This window comes from Leptonotus elevatus, chromosome 1, assembly GCF_054856555.1.
Source record: "Leptonotus elevatus isolate MCC_2025b chromosome 1, RoL_Lele_1.0, whole genome shotgun sequence".
Classification (NCBI taxonomy): domain Eukaryota; kingdom Metazoa; phylum Chordata; class Actinopteri; order Syngnathiformes; family Syngnathidae; genus Leptonotus; species Leptonotus elevatus.
This window is the reverse complement of record NC_141239.1, coordinates 53,613,339-53,636,966: the sequence shown is the minus strand read 5'-3', so window position 1 is coordinate 53,636,966 and position 23,628 is coordinate 53,613,339. Positions and strand designations below refer to the sequence as shown.

Genomic DNA, 23,628 nt, shown 5'->3' with positions numbered 1-23,628 from the left:
AGATCACTTGTACCTCAAGGCACCATTGTATAGCTGTCACATGTAAAATGAGAGATAATACAGAGAGAATGAATGAACTATCATGACGTGTCATTGGACTGTTTTATTTACTTTTGTCAAATACAGGAATTTCATGTACAGAAGAACTTGGAAGCGGAGAATGAAGAAGCTGTACACTATTTACACATCATAACAATAAGCTCTGCAAGAATATCCTCCAAGAGGTCAAGTGATGGCAAAGATCAATCAACAAGAGACAGATAAAAAGGACACAAGTGAAACACGGACATTTAGGCGTTTGGATCATTTCATGTCACACTTCCTTTAATAAAGTAAATTTTTTTCATTTCTTGTTTTTATAGGAATAAAATCCTCTCTGTGGTTGCCTTTTGAAGAACAAACACACAAAAATAATACAGCGTCATTTGAATAAATTACCCCTGAATCTCAACCGCTTTCAGACTGAGGCAGGTAGAAACAAGGAGACTATTACAAAGTCACTCGAAACCCAGCTTTACCTGTGTAGGTCTGAGAGAAGCAATTACGACAGGTTTGCCTTTTTTTGTATACCCCTTTAAAACATGTTCCAAAAATTATTTACAGCCATCAATTCCTTTAAGATGAGCATAAAAAAAAAAGTCATTGTATAAATTATACAAACCATATTTATCAATACCAACCACTTCTAGACAGACAGCGCGTGTTTGTCTGTGTGTGTGCATACTGAATACTGAATAGGCCTTCATGAATTTCTGTGGGGGGACCAAATGACCTTTGCTCCCCTGACATCCTTCACATTCACTTCAAAGTTCACAACCTGTTTTTCGGAGTTCAATCCACAGTGCCTTCCTCAACCCATGGTTCGATTTCTCAGGGAGCCACCATTTTGTCCTCGCTCTCGCTTCACTGGCCGTAACCAACATCCTTGCTCATGCTTTGCCACTGACGCTGAGCAGCTCCATGAAGGAATTAAAGAGGCTCTCCAGCCAACTCTGGTTGGCCATGCACTGCTGCACCACCTCCTCTTGGCCCGGGTCGTCTGCTGCCTGCTCGATGCTGTCCGTCTGCACATAACGCGTAATACTTGTTATCTGCAAAATACTCAACCATATCTATCTATCTATCTATCTATCTATCTATCTATCTATCTATCTATCTATCTATCTATCTATCTATCTATCTATCTATCTATCTATCTATCTATCTATCTATCTATCTATCCATCCATCCATCCATCCATCCATCCATCATCCATCCATCTGAAACTGAAATACAGAGCGGAAGTATAGATTTCAAAATAAGATATATTAAACATCACACAAAATAGCTTGAAGAATACAGCTTAACACTTACTCACTCAGTATATATGCCCTAACCTTTTTAGTCTAGAAGTGGGGGAATTAATGACATTATTAATTAATAACATTAGTAACATTATGTGGTTGTAAATAAATGGCTAGGAGTAACATTTTTCATAGGGTGTGTGAAAAATGAAACAAGAAAATATGACTTGTTCCTTTAAACAAAACAAATTTAAAAAACAAATAGCAAATTTCATTCATGTTAAACACTGTTAATTGTTCATAGACTTTGAATATTTTTTGTACATTGTTAATAAACAGCATATTATGGGCAAAAAATCTCCTGTGTCTTACCTCCTTCTTGCAATGCAGGAAGGTGTGATACTTATAGTGGTGAAGGGAGTGATAGAGACTGTAGATGCGGCATGTTTCAATAGACAGCTTCAGATCCTGAAAATTAATTGGAAGAGAATGAAGAAGGGGATTAGTTCATAGGAATTTTCTCACCAAATGAAAAAAATATATTCATGATGTAATAAATAATTATCCTCTAGAGGTCAGTAGGAAGACACATTCTAAAATCAACAGTGCTATTATAGAATGCTTTGATGGAATAACCCCTATACCTTTCCTCATGAATATTTTTGACCTCTTTAAAAGAGTAGCGTTGCATTTTAATGTCAACAATGATATTGTATTTGATATTGGTCGTTGTCACCAACCTTATATGGCAACCATGTACAGTATCATAACACAATGGGGTCATGAAATGATGATCAACTTCAATAAGAAGTCAAACATTACGCATACATTTTTCATATTGTACTTGTGAAAAATCTTTTTCAGAGAGCCTCATATAAAATGTAGCTTGCGCTGCTACACCAGCAGATTAGTAGTACTGTTAATGCATTGACGATACTTACAGTACAAAGCTTCTCTTTTCCCTAGCCTGTGGATGAACATCTGATTGACTACCACTGTATTGAAAATGTATGTGTCTGTGATGTAAAGGAATACAGTAACATCCTGTTACTGGTGTATTAACCACAAGCTTTCACTAAACATATAAAACGGATGATGTTGTCATGGCAGCAGTGGCTCTTACTTGTTGCTTAGGAATGCTTCTTTTGCCGCGGTTGAGAGTTTTGCGGTTGTAACCCTCCCCACCAAGTCGAACTTTGACAGTTCCACATTCCAGCGGATCTGCTGTCATTTTGGGGAATATATGAAGAGCCTCCTAGCGAGCAAGACAGACACACAAAGCTGTGTAATTTCTCCTCCTGCTGTTTGGGATCAGATTATTTACCTGGTGCTGAGCACTCATGGTGACTCTCCTCAACAACATTTTCTTCTGCTCATTCAGCAGGCTGTCAATCTTCCTCATGGGCGGCAGGTAGAGCTCATCTAAGGGATGATGAAATAAAAGTTCATTTATATTCTATAATGACATATGTCTTATCAAGTCATTGATTGCACTATTGTCTCCTATGCCTAAAAGTATGACTTTTTATCCTTTAACTGTAATTGAACTGTTTTTCTGATCATCCATAATATGAATTAGGTGACAAAGACAGTGTAGTCTTGCTCAGTGCAGAAACAAGACCCGACAAGACCAAAACTGTCAAAATAAAAAATATATATAAATAAATAAATGACTAAAAATGAAAATAAAAACTGATATAAAAATATTTATAATTCCAAAATTAATTGCAAAAAATATATATGGAAATCAAAACAAATATATATATTGAGTTTGAATTTATTTGAACATGAAAAAAAAACAATAACAATAATAAACATACAAGTGGGAAGAAGTCGCAAGACTCTCCTCTCTCTCTCTCTCTCTCTCTTTCTCTCTCTCTCTCTATCTATCTATATATATATATATATATATATATATATATATATATATATATATATATATATATATACAGATAGATAGATAGATAGATAGATAGATAGATAGATAGATATACAGTATATATAGCAAATAATAATTGTATTTATATAGCACCTTTCAAGCAACACAGCACAAGGTGCTTTACAAACAAATACAATACAAACACATAAAAGCCAACAGACAGTTCAAGCAATTAGACATACAAAGATTAAAATAAAAAGAACAAACATGCAAATATACTAATACAATGAAAAACAATGTAATCAGAAAACACTAACCCAAAAAAATAAGTCTTTAAAAGAGACTTAAAAGATGTTAGAGACTCCGCATTTCTAACATGGTTAGAAATGCTTTTCCAGAGTCTCGGGTCCTTAACAACAAAAGCTCGATCACCCTTAGTTTTCAATTTGGACTCTAGAACTGCCAATAGTGTTTGATTAGCCAATCTTAACAATCTTTTTGGTCTATACGGATTTAAAAGCTCATTAATATATTCTGGTGCCAGACCATGGAGTGCTTTAAAAGTTATTAATATAATTTGAAAATCAATTCTAAATTTGTACCGGCAGCCAATGTAAAGATGCCAAAATCAGGGAGATATGAGTTATTTTACTATTTCTAGTAAGCATATATATATATATATATATATATATATATATATATATATATATATATATATATCATGATGCTAAAATGCGATACCAGCGTTTGTATGTGAAGTTCCTGGAGAATGTCAACAAGAAAGACTATGTTAGAGTGTGTTCCAGAAAGCCATGGCACAGAGCTGGTCTGACTTTGAGGTATGTCATGTGGTTAGTTGTTTACTGTATATTGTAAATAATGAAAGTGGTTGCAAATATTGGACCTTGGCTATGTTTATACTCATACGTATCAGGAATGGGCCACATTGCAATTAATAAAAGCAAAAAATTAAATAAAAAATATATATACATATATATATAATTTTTAAATAATTTTTTTATATCCGTTTTTGTTTTCACTTTTAGTCATTTATTTATTTACATTAAAGTATTTGTTTTTTAATTTTGTCAGTTTTGGTCCTCCATATTTGAAGCCTCTCAGTGCAACCGCCAATACGAGTTCTCACCATCTGTGTCCTCGAGGGCTTGTATCATGTCAGGGTCGAGCGCCGTGCTGACCAACATCTCCACGTAGCTTCTGAACATCTCTCTCATGGTCCGACTATTAAGTCCGACCCACAGAGGTCCTGAAAACCAGAAAACAAGAAGTGACGCTGAGCTCAGAAGTGCTGAATTTGTATATTTGTCCAATGAGATGCTGACCTTCATCTTCGCTGGGGAGTGAGGAATCGGATTCTGAGGAGGACGAAGGCAACTCCTTGATCCACGTCTTCCTCTTCTTGAGAGGAGGCTCCGTCTTGTCCAGTGAGGTCTTGCTTCTGGAGTGGCGCACCATCTTCTTCTCAACTCCTCGTTTTTCTTCCTTCTCCCTCACACATTGAACTGCTCCTCTCCTGACCTCCATGACCTCCCTTACACTTGTGTCTCTCCCCAACTCCTTTTCTTTCTCTTTATGCCTACCCCTTTCTGTGACCACAGTTTCTGCCCCCAGTCTCTCTTTCTCTTGAACCCTATCCCTCCCCTGTTTCTCCTTTTCCCTCCTCTCCCTTTCCTGTTTCTCCTTTTCCTTGCGTTCACTCTCCTGCCGCTTCCTTTCTTTGCACACCCTGTCCTGTTCCTCCCTGCTCCTCTTCTCGCTCTCTCTTTGTTCGCTGTCAGAATCTTTCATCTCCTTGTCCTTTTCCTCTCTTTGCTCATTGTCCCTTCTTTCTTCAGTCTCCCTCTGCTCTCGCTCCTTTCTTTCACTTTGCTCCTCTTTTTCCGCATTCTCTTTTTCTTTCCTGTCCCTCTCTCTTTGCTCCCTCTCCTGTTTCTCCTTCTTCTTTTTTTCTCTCTCCTCCTTTTCCTTCCGCTCTCGTTCTTTGTGATCCTTTTCCACCTTCTCCCTTTGCTCCCTCTCTTTCTTCTCCTTCAGCTCCTTCTCTTTGGGTCTCTCCTTGTCCCTGTCGTCCCTCTCCACTCGAGGTGGGGTTTGATTGTGAGGGTTTGGCAGTTGTTTTGGTAGCGACTGGCGCCTGTCAGTAAAAAAAGATGGACAGATTGAACAAACCAGCTGAGAGCATTTGTAATATTGTGTTTTGCAATTGGTTCACAACACCGATGCACCTTCTATTTAGGAAACTTATATTTCCCCATGTAAATATACAATGGCTCCATACTTGGACCATACTACATACTAGGGATGTAACGGTAATGGCAATATCGTAATATCGCGATATTAAAAGCACCACATCAAGTCAGGTTGTTTTCCATTTGTGCACTTCTAGCACCCTCAGGTGGCTAGTTTTTTAGTGCAGTTTAATTTTCACAAGGCATATTTTGGCCATTCTATGTTTAAAATCCACGCTAATGGTCAGGTGAATGGAACCTAATATGCTTGAGAACTGAGTCAACATGTGGAGGAACTCAGTGTGTGCATGCATTAGCAAGTAAGTGCCTCAATATTAAGTGTTATTAGAGATTGTAGATTGTTCATATGTGTTGCTGTTATGTACAAATAGCACAATATTGTGCTTTTTTTAGTATGAGGTATTTTTTTTACAATATTGTGACCTTTTTTTATATCGTCAACCTCCCCACAATATCGTGAAAAGTATCGTATCGTGACCTTCATATCGTGATAATATCGCATTGTGATGTTTGGATATAGTTACATCCCTACTACTGTACATTCTTCAAGTATGTTGAAAACACATGCAAACACCTTGATAAAAGTCAGGGTTGGGCAACTTAAATGATGGAAGATACCACAATTTTTCATCGGTATTGCTGGAGGGGGCCCACATAGGACCACACAATTCCTAACCAGATGATGCCATTTTAAATATGGACAATTATAAATAAAAAAAATCTAAGAAATTATATATATATATATATAGTTTTTATTTTTTGCTTTTATTAATCGTAATGTGGCCCATTCCTGATACGTATGAGTAAAAACATGGCCAAGGTCCAATATTTGCAACCACTTTCATTATTTACAATATACAGTAAACAACTAACCACATGACATACCTCAAAATCAGACCAGCTCTGTGCCATGGCTTTCTGGAACACACTCTAACATAGTCTTTCTTGTTGACATTCTCCAGGAACTTCACATACAAACGCTGGTATCGCATTTTAGCATCACCAAAATAGCCCAGATACTGAGGGAAGAGACATTCAGAATAAGTACAAACATTCAGTACATAGTGTATTGAATATATATTTCAAGTGATAGATGCTGTCCTTGAGTAGAAATGCCATCAGAGCAATCTGATTGGACACTCAAGGGGTTAACCGTGTCATTACTTTTTTCGCCTTTGAAGAAATTCAATATTTTGGAATGGAAAAGACGTTACAGATGGTATGCACAAGTTCATATCATGTGAGCATGAGTTTGTTTCACATGCTCATAAGATGCTAAGATTTGATTTCTCCTTCAAGGCCTTTTAGGGGCACTGTAAATTCCAACATTGTTCAGTAGACATCAATGGGAAAACTCACATTACTGGTTGCACAGAACTGCCTTTGACCATCTTTGATCTCAGGGCTGAATTTCTGGAGCAAGGCTTTCTGCACTCTCCAGATTGGTGGGGGCTCCCGACCCGTCTGCAAAGCCATCTGATGATGCAAACAAAGGACTTGTTCTATTTATGCACACTTATTTACTTTTCATGTATGTATGGAGAACCAAAACTGCCTAAATTAAAAATAAATAAATGACTAAATAAATAAATAAAAGTGATAAAAAATAAAAAATAATAATAAACATATAAATAAATACAATTTGATTAAATAAATAATAAAATAGAAAATATAATTCAAAAATTAAATACAAAAAAGAACTATAAATGGAAATAAAAACTATATATATATATATATATATATATATATATATATATATATATATATATCTATCAATGAATAAATAAATAAAAGTTTTTAAAAAAACGAGATTCAAAAATAAAAGTAAATATTAAAATAAATGTCTAAATGAATACAAAAATAATTATATAAATAGAATTACATATCAATCCATAAATAAAATGCTCTGCTCTCACATTTATTTATTTCATGCTACAGAGGCTCTGTCAGGTTGAAATGTTATTCAAATGAGGGGGTGATCCTAAGCGTGTCTTGGGTTGGGCTCCGCTGTTGCAAACTAAAAATAAAAAATACATAAATGTGAGAGCAGAGGGTTTTTATTTATTGATTGATATTTACTTCTATTTATACATTTATTTATTTTGACATTTATTTTTATATTTTCTTTATCTCGTTTTTAATTTTTTTTATTTATTTTTACTTTTATTCATTTATTTAGGGATATATATATATATATATTGGTTTTTATTTCCATTTATATTTATTTTTTGTATCAAATGTTTGAATTATATTTTTTAGATCCGTTTTTATTTTCAGCTTTATTCATTTATTTATTTTTGGTCCTCCACATGTATGTGAAGGAACTCACCTTGAGTGTCCCAATGTCCTCCGTTCGGATAACAAACTCATCCCGTTCACGGAAGATTCCCTCGCCTCCACTCTCACTGTCCTCCTCCTCGCTCTCTCCTGCGATTGCAGCATCAGCCTGTTTCTTGGCCAGGTGCAGGGCGGTGAGTCGCTGGGATGCCGGGGCTTCCTCTGGCGTGGGAGGGGACGGAGGCGGGGAGGAAGAAGCGGATGGCGAGGAAGATGAAGGCGAGGAGGGGAAAGCCTTCCCGGCTTCATGTTCCTGGTCCTGGTCAGAGCATGACGGGGGAGGTGTGGTAGACGGAGGGGGAATGGAGTGGCTCTGGGGAAGGTTGGAGAGAGGGGGCGAGGGGATGGTGGGAGGGGAGGTGGAGGGAGGTGGGGAGGTTCCAGCAGTTGGAACTGCTTGGTAGGAGACCTGCTGCTGTTTGCAGGGAGGATAAGGGGGATCCGCCTCTTCATCCCGTTGGAACGGCTTCGGGGAGTTTGCGGAGACAGACAGACACACGGGAGGGCGTGGCGAGGGTGAAGAGTAGGTGGGTGGTGAAGGGGAAACGGAGGGTGATGCAGACAGCGGAGCCGGAGCGAGCACAGAGCCTGATGGGGAATCTGGAACATAGGGAGGGGAAGGAAATCAGTTTCACCTTCAGATACCGAATGCTAAATCAAAGTCACGCCGCTGGTTTGGTAGGTTTTACTTTGATGGGCTATGATTTACAGGCAAGAATTTTAATTATCTCAGGTTCACTTATGGTTTTCAGTACGGGTGTCAAAATTAGTGCATTAATTAATTTTTTACTGCTTAATACGTTGACTTATGAGGAATCAATAAGTAAATGCAACCATGTAGAAACTTTATAGCTAAAAAGAGGAAATGTTTAATAAACATGAAAATTACCATATTGAATATATATTTAATATTTTTTAGCTATTAACTTTCTATACCAATTGGCTGGGAGGGAGAACTCACAATACTACCTCTCATGTAAATATTGTGAAAATGTATTTAATGTCATCAATTTCTGCAAGTAAATTTTGAGGGAATATTCTTGGTACTGTAGCAAATAGAGTTGATGACGTGTCAAAAAACTGCCAAGCGATTGCACACAAACAAACAATGAAAAATAAAATCTTACAATCCTTTTAGGGCGGACTTAAAACAGCTAACTATTGTCATTGTGTATGTGTGTCCTCCTTTTGTAAATAGCAAGTGAATCCCTTGAAGCCAATTCACAACTCCCTTTTGTGTAACAGAATGGGCACATGGTCAGTAGCAACTGACTTGGCAGATTATCTAATTGATCTACTTGTGAGGGTTTTCCTCATCAGTGCTGAAAGTTTTTGGCAAATCTGACAGAGCATCACATGACTTAATTTTAGAACCCTCTTGAATGTTGCACCACCTGCTCAGCTAAAATGCTTTGAGAGCAGATGACCAGGTCATATTTGAACAAAAGAGAGACAATTACCCTCCAGATTAGATTTTTTCACACTCCAAGATGTTGTTCTACCAAGTTAGTCCAAAATCACATAAGGATGGACATTTGAAAGCATTTTCTTTCAGCTAAAACAAATGTCTGTATTACCTTCAACTTTGAAAGCCTCCGACATGTGTTTTTCAGACCGTCTGGCCTCTTGCTTCACCTCCAGCTCTTCCAGAGCTCCCTGCTGTGGATCTCTATTCATTTCTTCCTCACTCGCAGGGTTCCCTACAACCCCTCCTTCCTCCTCCTCCTTGTCTTCTCCTCTTGGCTCAATTTCTTGCTCCGCTTCCTCTTTTCTGTTGGAGACAAAGTTGTTCTCATCTGGAGCATGAAGCTGATTGTACGAGAGCATCCCCACTTCGCCATTAGCCATAGTGGTAGAGGGGACGAGGGGCGGCATGGCAGGAGGCAAGGGGCTGAGCGGCTCCTGTGGGCTTGGGGAAGAGACGGATGATGGGACTTTGACCACAGCGGAGGCCACAGCACCAGCCAGAGAGTGTGGGGTGTCATAGAGAGCAGAAATGGCAGACGAGATGCTTTTCTGCAAGTCCTGGTTTTTACTGACTGAGTCTTCTTCATCAGAGGAGAAGGAGGGCAGCGCCTCCAGGTTGCCTTTCAGTTCATCATCCAGGGGTTTACAAGGACTCGGGCAACTGCTGAGAGCGAGGTCCACCCCCTCGGCTCCCCTCTCCTCGCTGAATGGCTGCTGTTGCGGAGTCAGCGATAGTGGCGGTGTGGGAGTTATGGGCCTGATCCCACCTTTCAGAGAGGAACAGGCGTCCATGGCTTCCACTTCACAACTGTCATCTCCCAGTTCGAGGCCTGACTCTTTTTTGCCTGTCTTCAGGAAGTCCAAAAAAGAGGACATGAAGCCAGGTTTGAAGTCAAACGCTTTCTCATCAACCTGGAAAAAAAGAGTAGAGCTTAAATTACTAAAGCAGCAATATAAACTCATTCACTCGCAGCCTTTTTCACTGAAGCAACCCCCTTCGCTCCCGGCTGCTTTTGACTGATTTTGCAAAGCCCACAGAATATTGTGTTCTATTGCTATAAAAACATGGAACCTACCAAAAGAAAGATTAAAGTCTCTTCTTTCATCAGAAAAAAATTAAGTATATTTGTATCTGTCTTTGTTTTGCAACAATTAGCATTAGAATATAGCTAAGTTTCATCATTATTCACATTCCCGTTGAAAACACTGGCAAAAAGAGCTTGTTGGAACATGACCTTGGCTGATCTCTTATACTCTGCTGCCACCTGCTGGCCATTTTTTCTAACAACTACTATTGCTTTAAGCTACCTCTTCATGTCAGTAGCTGCATCAAAGCCTTCTGTATGCTCTAGCATTTAAAAAAAACAACATTAAAATAAAACGTATAAATACATTTTTGGGAGTGAATGGCAAAGTATTAAAAACTTATTTACACCTTTTTGGGTTTGAATGAGTTAATGCATCTTTTATGATGATAAAGTATGGTGCCATTTTGGGCTGTTTTATCAATATTATAATGATCCTATAGAACTAGAATATTATTCATAACAGTGCAGGCCAATGCCAAGACCAAACAGCTTACAAGAGTGGTAAAAAATGTAGAGTGTAATTTGTTTTTGTTTGTCCATCTAGACATAGTAGGCTCCTTCCTAGTCCAACAGGCTATCATACTACACTAATATTGGGTATGTTAAATAAAAAAAAATTCAGACCGGTACCAGTATGAATGCTCAAGTCTTGAGTAGGCACCGATACTGATTTCAAGTACCGATACCACTAGTACTTTTGATATAAAAGATCCCCCCCCCCCAAAAAAAAACAATGGCAGATCGTTTTAAAAGTGCAGTGTGTAAAAGTTCACCACTAGATGTCACTATGCAGCTAAAGCGCATGTATTTCGAAGCACGCGCATTATGGTGACTCAGAAAGACCACACTTTGCAAACTACCACCAATTATTAATGGTATGAGCGAACAAGCATTTCGGCGAACGAACGTAACATAGCAGCACGGCAAGAACCGAGGCGAGCGACGGTGAAAGACCGAGTAAGCCAGTGCGGCTAACAAGAGCGGCTAGCGGGAGTTAGCCAGAGCCATAGGCCAGAGTGGCTAATAAGAGCGGCTAGTGGAAGAAGCTCGTAAAAGCTTACGAGAGCAAACCAGAGGGCGACAACCGGCGGGAGCCTGAATCACAAGATTCAGCGATGACTACCTGCGGGCACCAGCTGTGGAAGGTAAGCGGCGCTCGACCCATTGGGTCCGACACTAACTGCAAGCACCACCAGGGCTAACTACGTTTGCAAAGTTTTTCTCGTTCGACTTTGTGCATCTGTAGCAGAAAGATAGCGACAAAACATGTCAGCCTCCTGTAAGGCACAGCACGTCCTATGTAAGATACACTACTCACAAAAAGTGAGGGATCTTTGGCTTTCAGATGAAATTTCAGGATGAGCCTAAAATGCATTCAAACCTTTACAGGTGAACTTAATGTGACCTTCTCTAAGCTTTTGAATGCACATGTCCAACTGTTAAATGTTTCAGTACTTTTTGATCTAGTTGCTGTTCTCTAACGAGGAGCTTCACAGCAAAATTCACAAACGACAATGCTCCAGCTCATTGAGGTGGCATCATCAGGGAACGGCTGTTGGGAAACTGGTGTACCTCAAATGGAATGGCCTGCACTTTCTCCAGACCGAAATCCTATTGAGAACCTGTGAGATCAGTTGAGTCGCCGTGTCGAGGCTGAAAACTCCGCAGAACATCAATGACCTGAGGACTGCCCTTCAAGAAGAAGTGGGATGCCATGCCTTAGTAGACAATGAGTCGACTTGTGAACAACATGAGATGATGTCGTCAGCGGCCTAGTGGTAGAGTGTCCAACTGTTAAATGTTTCACTACTTTCATGATCTGATAACGGTGTAGCGTGAACTTTTTGCATTTTCCATAAATTTCACCTGAAAGCCAAATATCCCTAACTTTTTGTGAGTAGTGTAATTAGCAATTACTAGACCTACAAGTATAAATTATTATATACAATTATATTATACTAATTATTTAATTATTTAAATTATGTATTTATTATTGCATGGTATTTTTATCAACAGTGGGCTGAATGAATGAATTAATAGTTCACCACAGATGGTGCTAAATTCTACACACTGTCTCTTTAAGGAAACCCCTATGTATCCCAGTATAGCATTTTCCCATAAAATTGCATGAAATTAATGGCAATTTTCTATTCTTCTAATTTCTAATTTCTAGTTTCTGATCAAAAAACGGCCACAAGAGGACAGCCAATAAGTATCGATACCTTGAAATTAGGCCTGGCAAGTATTGTATTTGTGAATGAACTTACCTCTATCTGTCTTACTGTTTACCATTTGATAATGTAAAATGATTACTGTAAAAAAATATATATTAAAAGGAGGCACAAGATGTTTCTACTGTAAATATTGAGACTTGTATCTTCATAGAAAGCATAAGAATCAGATAAGTGGCTCTATCACATTCAACAATTATATCTTCTCTCAAATATCAGCATATTGACAAATACAGTGATGCTTCTATGCACAGTGCCACCTCCACCTCAGTACATTTTTTATCCGTTGATTTTTTTCCCTCTACTCTGCACCTAACAGTTAAAGAAAACGCCGTCTTATATTCACCCTCTAAACAACACAAGACCTGCCTTTGGATGCAGCCGTAACATATAGCAGTGGAGTATGCTTTTAGATGCAGGAAATGTTTATTTAAGATTTATTTATTTTCAGTAAACAAAACAGAATTATCTCCACGCCCATTCCTGATACTGACTGAAAACATTGCTCTTCATTGTTGTCTCACCACTTTTTAAGACATTTTAAAAGCCCAGTTGAAGGCGTGCCAATGTTAAAATTTAAAGGCAAATTAAATCTATGAGTAGGTAGAGCATTCACTTTGTTGCCTTATTGGTAGTAAGGCTTAAGTGACAGCAGGTGGCAGCAAGGATCCTGCACTGGGGGGGGGGGGGATACAGTAACCATAGCAACGGCTGCCCTGGTAACAGTGATCTCTCTCCTCTCTTTTGTCAGTCAGAGAGAACTGGCTGTCAGTCAGCTAAAACCTTCCTTTCCCCCCAAATCCTATGATCGAAAACCAGCACAGAATGTTATATGTTTGTCTTTTTCCTTCTACAATCTAAATTCATTGATGGCACAATTTCCCAGGTGAAAATAATGTGGAGAATGCATGCTGTTGTATAAGCGCTACACATAAAGGTTTGGCTTTGCTTATTTTCATGCGATGCAACTTACAGAACTGGAGAGTTTCTGCATAGTGCCCCAGCCTTCAGCGTTCAATGGATCTTCAATTTCTTTCTTCCACATAATCTGGGTTGAAATCACAAAAATAACTGTTTTAAAAAAATCATAAAAGTAAAGGTTTGGTGGTAATCTTTGGAAAACATGTGGCTAAACTAAAAACATTTCTCCACATTATACATTCAGTGAGTAGAGGAAATGATCAAATTCACAATACTCATACACACCCTCTATGCTGAAGATGAGCTGTCTGGTTTGCAAGGACTGCATATAGACAATCACCCAGGTGCTCATATTAAATGTAGTTCAAATGTGATCTATCTACTGTGAGAATTTAATTACTTGGCTCATTAACAGGCTATTGAGTTGATCAGGTCGTGCTATATAGTCCTTAAATTGCAGGACTACAGATGTGGGGGAAAAAACTAACCCTCTCAGCAGCACATACGGAAAAAACAGCAGTATAACCATGGTTACCAAGTGGCCACAGTGAGAACATATCTGCAAATACAGTCACAGAACTGGAAAGGAGTTGGACTTGCTTAGGAAACAGAAGGCGTTTTCTTGCAGCCAAAATCACACATTTAATGTTCAAAATGTAAAAGAGCTGCATCGTTGTTTAAATCACAAAAAGTGCATATCATGACAAATTATGTCCCCGGGACATAAAAGTAATTTTTAACCAGCATAACTTTATTTTCTGAATTAAGATTGGATGTTTTAATAGAGTATTTAAAATAAAATAAAGACATTTGCCAATAATTTACTACACACTGAATTACTGTGAACATAAATAAAAAGAGATAGTAAAATGGATATGTCCTAGTATAAATGAATACATCTGTTTGTATGTTCAACAGAAACAAAATAATCCGATTTGTGACTTATTCTTTTTTTCTTTTTCTTTTTCTTTTTCTTTTTTTAATTATTATTACTCTCAAGTCTTCATTTTCATAATTTAAAAAAAATCACTTTTCAGCCACATTTTTTTCCCTTCAACCATACCCCATTTATTTGTCATTTTGCCACTCCCTGTGAAAAAGCCGCTTCATTCGCTGTCAAGCTGTTGTGAATAATTTGACACAAGAGATGAGATGAGAAACTCTCAGCTTTGGTCACACGTTGCACAGAGCCAGTCCATTCAAATCTGCATAGTAAAATTCGTACTGTAGTCCGTCAGTCATATAATCTTTTCAAACATTTTCTACTGGAAAAAAAAACTACAAATGTGTTTGCACTTCAAATTGGCTTGCTTCTTTTTCAAAGCATAGGGAAGCCAGGTCTGAGTTTAGCCAGTTAAACTAATTCAATCTAAGCTTTACTGCAAATTCTGCAAATTCTGCTTGAAGTAGATACCTCTCCAGAATTGTCCTGTGTCTGGTTGAGCTCATTTCTGCTGATGTCCATGTTGGTACTGGGTCCAGGACTGGGGCCCAGTGATGGTGCTGACCCCATTGATCCGTCAGACAGAGCTGGATCCGTGCTGGACAGTGTATCGGTCCTCAGTAATGATTCTGATGGGGTCATGGCAGAACCCGGTAGTGTGACCTGAAAGATGGATCAACACCAATAGAATTTAAAGTAAGCAATCTAATCTGGACCACAGAATTGGCTTTTGTCTTATATTTGGGGGAAATTAGATTTGGGTTTGACAAAATACATGCACCACTTAAAATAAAATCAAAGTTGACTAAAAATTGAAATATTAGGCATACTGCAATGCAACAAACTTAATATATTAATTACCATCAATCCTGATTTAAAGAGGAAGTCAACCCAATTTTTTTTTATTGACAATAATGTGTTTTATGCAGCCCAACTAGTCTAAATACGGTATTTTGGTTAACTCATTCACTCCCAGCCATTTTCACTGAAGCAACCCCCTTCGCTCCCGGCTGAATTTTGACTGATTTAGCAAGGTCCACAGAATATTGTGTTCTATTGCTATAAAAACATGGAACCTATCAAAAGAAAGATTATAGTCTCTTGTTTCATCAGGAAAAAAAAGTATATTTGTATCTGTTTCTGTTTTGAAGCAATTAGCATTAGAATATTGACCTTTTGCACGTGACGTCACAGCCCTCATAGGAACGCCCCTCGGGTACACTGGACGGCAAAAGAGCCACTTGCCTGTATTGTAACCATTGAATCTCGTCTTATAAAATGGTCATATCTTGCTTTGCGGTCGGTTGTACAGACAGACAAAGGAGTAAACCAAATGCATACCTACTAATGAAGACAAAAGACGTTGATTGATAGCAGCAATCAACAGAAAGAACTGGCAGCCCACAAAGTATTCATGGATTTGCAGCGATCATTTTTTGCAAGGTTAGTAGATAAATGTTGTAATCAGTAGATAAATGTTCATACATTTTACTAATAAACGTACACTCTAACAAAGATTGTAACAGAGGTGTCGAATTGCGTGTTTCAAATCACATTAACGAGCGAGATAGTTAGCGTCCACTCCAACTGCACGAACACACAGCTTAGTTTTAAAATGTACCTTCTTCAAAACTATTAAGTGCATTTGACTGTTTAATAATGGGGGATTTCGTCTTTGTGCTTGGAGTTTTTCACTCTGGAACCGGAGTCATATTCATGAAATGACCGCATAGCTTGCCACTACGATAGTCATTTGTTCCATGCTAGTAAATATAGTAACATAACATCATCACAGCGTTTCAATATAGAACGGACTTTGTAAAAATAAGTCAATTAGCATGATAAACAAGTTTTACCTTTGCATTACGAGGTATATTGTCCCCGGTGTGAGCGTAGCATCTCGTCCCAGAGACACAGCTTTTAAATCAGCCCCGGTGTAAGGAGAGACGGCATTGACTACATAATGATATAGGTCGTGCGCTGTGAATTCCGGCAAAGTCGGAGATTTGATGATCTTGGTAAAAACAGCAGGCAACAGAAGGTAAGGGCTGTTTTCAAACTAGCGATCTCCAACTTAAGTAAATATCACGCTCTATGAGTCCCGACTAAATGTGCAACTTCGACTGACAGGCAACCTTTGGTTGAAGTAATAGATTCCATGGCTCTCTGGGCAATAATAACTTTTAATTCGCTAAGTCACTAAGTTGCTCCGGGTCACGTCCACTTCCATTCAACAATCATTTCCTTCCGGCGTCCGTCATAGGGCAGTCACAGGATCACGTGACGTCGGTGCAAATGGTCAATAGTTAAGTTTCATCATTATTCACAATCCTGTTGAAAATACTGGCAAAAAGAGCTTGTTGCAACATGGCCCTGGTTGATCACTTATACTCTGCTGCCACCTACTGGCCGTTTTTATAGTTTTACCATTGCTTTAAGCAACCTCTTCATGTCAGAAACTGTATCAAAGCCTTCTGTATGCGTTAGCATTAAGAAAACAACATAAAAAACGTATTTGGAAGTGAAGGACAACTTTTTATTTTTTTTATTTTTTTTAACGTATTTATACGTTATTGGGTTTGATGTGTTAGTGGAATATGAGTTAAGCAGCAAAATCCATCAGTTTTTTTAATCAATATCAGAAGGCGACCATTTTGCCACTTGCTGTCAAGTGAAAATGACATTAGAGATGCCCAGGTCACAAGTAACAACCAATCACAGCTCAGCTTCAGAAAACAGGTAAGCTGTGATTGGTCGTTGCCTGAGCCCTGAGTATGTAACTGTGATCTCATCTTCGGTGATCTTGAGATGGATAAAAGCGGCTGGATTTTGATGCATAACTCATATTCCACAAATAATTAATATTAATCAGAAAGTCATGTTTGGACTAGCGAGGTCACATATAACATATTGTCAACAAATGTTTAAGGTTGGCTTCCCCTTTAATATGGACACAGAATTTCTAATAAATAATACTAATAACTTATACATATTGTTTGCATTTCACCGTACCTTGATGGGGCTGCCTGAATCCGGTTGCAGCTGTTGGGCTGGTTGCTGCATATGTTGTTGGTAATTGTGCTGCTGCTGTTGGTGAGGAATTTGGTGGTGGGAGGGGGGGACATGATGATGCAAGAGATGTCCTTGCTGCTGTTGTGATATATGGAGGTGGTCTAGCCGCTGTCCGTGATGTTCATGTGGATGCTGTTGGAGATGCTGCGGTTGGCTGAACTGTTGCTGTGAGTGCTGCTGCTGCTGTTGCTGTTGCTCATACGAGAGGTTGTGTGCTTTGTTCATATCTTGATGAATTTCCATGAGCCCTTCCTCCCGCCTACCTCGACCCCTACCCCTCCCGCGACCTCTTCTACTTTCTCCAGCTGCTGATCCCATCAGGCCGCGACAGTAAGAAGGCTCTGGAAGAGGGCGTATTCGAGGTCTACCTCTAGGGCGAGGAGGGCCTTCACGTTTTGGTTTTGTCGGTTTTCTGCCTCTTTTCTTTGGACCATCCTGGGGGAGCAGTGGTTGCGAATTTCCCAGGGAAGAATAGTTAGATGGGGGGCAGTAGTCCATGTCACCCATCAGTGAACTGAGCCCACTGACTGCTGACGCCCCACTGGACTTTCGACAACTAGAAACCAAGTCAGGGAGCAGGTCAGGAAGGCGTCTACTGTTTAGACGTATATCAGCTGGACCATCAGCTTTATCTTCATCATCTTCAAATTCATATTCTTGCGCATAATTTTTCTTTGTTAGAGGCTTAGGCTCACGTCGCTGTTTAAGCAAGTGAAATGAGCTGGTCTTTAACAGTTTTTTGGGTCGGGAGGAACAAAAAATTGCTGGGGTCATACCAGTATTGCTTGAACCTCCAACCACTCCCACAGATCCTGTCATTTTGTTGACCGAGTCTTGAGCAGCAGGATTCAATCCCGTAGCAGGCGTCTGGGACTGTATGAGACCGAGTTGATCAGTATTCACAGTTGATGGCAGATCATGGGTCTTCATAGAGTCAATATCTAAGTTCAGATTTGTATTTCCTGATCCAGAGAGATTGTGACAATATTGTCCATAGCCTTGATCTCCATGATGACCAACTAGACCATAACGAAGTCCACCACCTCCTGTTTTTAGGACATCCATGCTCTCTTGTCCACGACCTTGGTTAATGCTCTCTTGAGAAGCCTGCCCAGTCACAGAATTCCCAGCGCAACTAGATTTGTAATTTGCTGAACAAAACATATCCTCCATTCCTGGAAAGAAAGTCCGGTCTTCGTCATTTAAGAGAGAGTCTGAAAAGCAGATAGATGTTAAAGATGTAAACTGCTCCTGTTGCTGATTTGGATTCAGTCTTGTTTTTCCACCAAGGCTCACAGTGTCAAACTGATGTGGCTTCAGTCGGTCCAGCTGGGTGTGTGACAGATGGTTTTCTGTCTCTCTTGCCTCAGACTGTTGCAGTTGATGGGGGGTTCCTATATTTGCCGTCATCCGATGTGACTGTGGATGAGCTAAATGGGAGTGGGAAAGTTGATGATGACTGTGTGCTTGCTGCTGGTGATGGGCATGGGTCTGTGATTGGTTGACGTGGTGCAAGTGAGAGGTGGTGGGTAAACCCATTTCAGGTTCAGAGAGAAAACCATGAAGCTCTGGGGCTGTTTGTTGAGGATGGTGGTGGGAAGACAGACTGTGCTGTTGTCTATGTCTTTCTCCGGCAATACTATCATCTTCTGTAATATTGGCGCCAATCCTGATGCTGTGTCTATCTAGAGATCCTCCGCTATCTCTGCGCCTTGGCTGTGAAAGAGGCTGGTCCAACATATCTAGCGGGGACACCGAGTTCTGGTTAATTCGGCTTTGATCTCTTGACGCTCCAAGGCTATAGCGTGTATCCAAACTCTGATTCTGTAGCTGGAGTTGCAGCTGTGTATGGGAGTCCACCGCTGTGAGCCCTCCTCCCCGAGATGATTCCATGACACCTTGCTGGCTCAAGGGATGTTGCTGTGGTGCTTGCTGGGTGTCCATTTTAGTCAGAGACATGACAGAATGCAGCATCTGAGTTTGCTGAGGACAGTCCGGTGGCGAATTCATCATCTGGTGCGAAACCTGGCTTTGTCTTGCCTGCTGCACATCTGTTGCATTGCACAAGTATGAACTACCTGTCCTATCTGACGACTTTTTGAGCTCCATGTGAGTATGCTGTGAGTGAGAATGATTTTGCTGAGAATGATGTGAGGACGGTGTGTGCTGAGAAAGTTGGGATTGCTGGCATTGCTGTTGGTTTTGAGAATGAGGTGACAGGTGTGAGATATGGTGGGAATGTTGGGAATGTGGGTGCTGTGTGTAGTGGTCCCCTCTTCCATAATGACCTACAGAAACCAGGGAGTGCTCTGATTGATGGGAGTGGTTATTTTGGGAAAGAGACTCTGTGACTCCTCCTATCCCTTCAGAAGTAGATTTCGATATTGTCAACTCAGATTTGGTCTGTTGTTGCTTCTTCTGTGATATTTCCAATTGACTACTCAACCCACTTGTTACTTCACTAATAGATGTTTCAGGATCTGAACTGCTAGTAGTGCTATTTGTACGAATTACACTGTGAAGATGGTAACGCTCCTCTGAGATCTTGTTCATGTCATAAGTCACTCCCTTGGCTTCTGCATCTCCAGCTAGCGGGAGCTGTTGTGGTATCTGTGGATGATGCTGGGCAGAATGAGAAGTTGAACTTTGTGTATGTAGTAATTGTTGGATGAGGAAATCATCATCTTCTTCTTCCTCTTGGGAGCGCTCAACCCCAAGCATGCTGTTCTGTGTTTTTGGTTTGGGTGGAGTTGAGTGGTAAGGCTGTTGCCGTGTTTCAGTAATGTGATGTGATGATGGCATAAATGTGGGTGACATCAACGGGGGCAGGTATTTGCTGGCCCCTGAACCTCCAGGTGATTGTGAGGGTCGAGCAGAAGCTGGAGAGTGCAACCCTGGGTGGGGGACAGAGGAACTGATAGAAGGTGAGGGACTAGACTCATTCAAGTGGTAAGAACTACTGCCTCCACTGCCAACACTGGCAACGCCACTTCCTGAACCTGCAGATCCAAGTCCAGTATCAAGTGTGGAAACTCCTGATGCACCACTTCCCGTTGATCCTGCAACATTCCCATACCCTAAAGAAGGACTCTCTGCTCTTCTGTGAGACGCTGAACTAAAGCTCGAGTCCCCAAAGACAATTTCTGCGGAGAATGAGCGGCCACCTGAGCCTAAATCAGCGAAAGCCTTCCCTCCATTCCCCCCTGCTCCAGAGCTTATGTCGCGTGTATTAGGAGAACTAAAGCCACCACAAGATTGTGTCATGTGAGTCGATGCTGGCTGATTAGGAGAGTATGACTGGGCTTGTTGCTGGGGAGGCGTCTGGCCTGGTAGGCTTGAGCTAGATTTAGCTCCAGGTGGAGAACCGTATGTGGAGAGGCATGGTTTCGGAGTTGACTGGGCTGATGACACCACCGGTAAAGGAGGCAGTGCAGGTGCTGTTTGAGGTGGCGGCTGCTGACGAGAGGGAGCAGACAAGGTTCCAGTGCTGGACTTGGGGTTTGAAGATGACGAAGAGGAGTTGGATGGTGGTGTGTGCGAGGTTCGCGAAGAAGATGATGCTGAATTGGATGAGGAATAGCCACTGGTGGAGCTCTTGGTTTCTTTAGTACCAGATGAGGAGGAGGCCGAGCTGGGGGAAGAAGAAGTGTAGGGTGCTTGAATATTGGGTCGATATGGCTGTGACTCTGGCTGTGGTGATGGTTTGGGATCTGAGGGTGGACTCTGCTCCCCCAATGAACTACAGGACACACCCACATGACGGTGTTGGCTTGGCAGTTGCTGGTAGCCCACAGACCCACCGCAGCTGAGATATTGCTGTAGTGGCAGTGTTGCGGAATGAGGTGGGGATGCACGTTGGTAATGCTTTATAACGGTATCCTGCCGAGGAATTGCCCTCTCCTGTAGAGGAAGTGGCTGTGGTGGGGTTGTGGGTATCAGGGCTGGTGTGGAGGAGAACATGGAGGCATTATAGAGCTGAGAGGACTGGTTGTGAAGTTGGGAGGACAGCAGGTTGAACTGGGGAGGGGGCAGGTGGCAACTGGAGGAGGTGGGCGGGGCATGGTTTTGAGGAGGTGCTGGGAGCTCCTGCGAGCTCCGGTAGGCGCTACTCTGGGAAGAAAGCAGGCGGTCAAATCCCAAGCTGGACTGGGAGGGTGGTTTAATGTGCAGCAGGGGATCATGGGGAGACAACAAACCATTGGAAGTTGGGCTAAAGGTGGGTGTGTCCTGGAGGGATAATGAAGGAGTGAAGGAGCGTCCAGAGAAAGAGCCAGGATGCTGGTATGCAGAAAGGGCTGAGGAGGAGGGGAAGGAGCCGGAACCCGGAAGAGCTCCTGAAATAAAGAGCTCTGTTGGGGCAGGTGTGTGCATTGCTACAGGACACAACAAGTCACAGATTAGATTCAAGACAGTGGGAAAAGTCAAACATGAGGCCTTTAATAAAAAAAAAATTATGAAAACTATTTATCTTGATAATATATTTGTTTTTGCATGAAACCAGCATTCCCCGAACATGGTGAAACTTACCAGTCTGCCAAGAGGGAGTGTGAAACTGTGTGAGGAGGGAAGACGCAGAGGGTGGGGGCTGTGGACCGCGAGAATCCAAAGCTGAAATCAGATTCATGACGGATGGATCGGGACCCGAGGGGCCGGAGTGGTGGAGACCGGCATCAAAGAGCCCTGACAGGCCTGGCAACAAAACACATTCATAATGAAAAAACATGTGAATTGTATCAAACATTTAAACATAATTTCATGACACAATGTAGCGTCACAAATGGTGTCATAAAATAAAAATAAAACGGCTTTATGATCAGTGACATTATTTTCATACTATAATATGCGTAACCCATACAGATAACTTGACGGCCTAAAAATGGTCGTAAATTGAACGCTGTTACTCATTTTTCTTTCAACTTCTTAAGTATACACTTACTATTTCAATATCGAGTGTTACAGTTACGTACACCTTGCATCAAGGAGGATTCTTTCCATTTCGATGAACTCTCCAGTTTAACACTTTGAACAGTAGTTATGAATTTCAAATTAAATTGACCTTTTTATTACTAAATTTGAGCCCTTTCACTGGGTTTCAATTCAGAAAATAATAATGTATAACAGTTCATTACTAAAACAATGTTGTAGGTTCAGGAATATAAAGTAAATACCGTCTTTATAATATATAATATACTTAAATCTTTTTTGTAACTCAGTAACTTTGAAACTTACAGTTAACAGATAACAGACCATATTACAGATAACAATAATAATTCTATGTTAGCATTAATAATATCGTCTGTATTAATCATTATTGATACAAATGGCTTTGTTATTACCACTGCTGTTAAATTAAGGCAGCTGGTCAAATAAAGTTGTTAAGCATATGATATCGATGGTACTTTTTGTTGAGTAATAATTGACCTATGAATGTAACAGTGTCTTTAATATTATAATTTATTACTTTAAAAAGAAGAAAGATGACAAATATAGAGCAATGGATTTGTTAAATGTGTCCACATTGTCAAAAGGCATAAGGACGAAACATAAACCAAATTGGTTATAGGGATATTTAATGCAAATATGAATAAGCACTGAACAAATAAATGAAATGTAAATCAAAAAGAAGTGGTAAAAATAATAATAATGACACCAAACATTTAATTAAGGGTTGATCATTTTTATTGATTTCTAAAACATTTGATTCAATTATTATTTTTAATGCTACTTTATTCCTTACCCAGTGTGCGTCCACCCCATGCCCCACCCTGTCTGGAGGCTCCTGGGTGGTGGTTGGTTGCATAACCCTGTAGGGGGTGAGGGGTACCATAGGCTTGCCGATGGAGCAGCTCTGAGTCGGGGTGGGATGACCTGGCACTCCCATACATGAGGCTGAAAACATAGGATAATAAAGAGATTTTATAAACTACATGGAGTACACAGTCTTTGATTTGACCAGTTTCCGAAAACAAACTGCACAAGTATTTCCTTTCATTTTAAGTTGTCTATTAGGTAATTCGGTTATTGTCCAAAATGGATGCACAGGACGGGATCCTGCAAAACCTGGAGGAAAAAAAAGGACTGGGCGATTATTTTAAGAAGGCGTCGATTAATTAATATTTTTTGTTTTAAAGTTTTTA

The 23,628-nt window shown here is 40.3% G+C and overlaps 1 protein-coding gene across 1 annotated transcript in view; it reads right to left on the bottom strand.

The window, feature by feature from the left end:
• Positions 1–85: 85 nt before the first annotated feature.
• prr12b (proline rich 12b) overlaps positions 86–23,628 on the bottom strand; it is a 28,201-nt gene continuing 4,658 nt past the window's right edge. The window contains exons 2-16 of the mRNA XM_086069930.1: positions 23,229–23,380; positions 22,019–22,180; positions 17,432–21,864; positions 14,891–15,082; positions 13,529–13,603; positions 9,347–10,148; positions 7,762–8,369; positions 6,792–6,908; positions 6,318–6,451; positions 4,506–5,317; positions 4,310–4,429; positions 2,608–2,705; positions 2,407–2,538; positions 1,656–1,751; positions 86–1,064 (exon numbers count right to left, since the gene is read on the bottom strand). Coding sequence (XP_085926056.1) covers positions 930–1,064; positions 1,656–1,751; positions 2,407–2,538; positions 2,608–2,705; positions 4,310–4,429; positions 4,506–5,317; positions 6,318–6,451; positions 6,792–6,908; positions 7,762–8,369; positions 9,347–10,148; positions 13,529–13,603; positions 14,891–15,082; positions 17,432–21,864; positions 22,019–22,180; positions 23,229–23,380 — 8,068 coding nt within the window. The 3' untranslated portion in view covers positions 86–929. The remainder of the gene's footprint in view (positions 1,065–1,655; positions 1,752–2,406; positions 2,539–2,607; positions 2,706–4,309; positions 4,430–4,505; positions 5,318–6,317; positions 6,452–6,791; positions 6,909–7,761; positions 8,370–9,346; positions 10,149–13,528; positions 13,604–14,890; positions 15,083–17,431; positions 21,865–22,018; positions 22,181–23,228; positions 23,381–23,628) is intronic.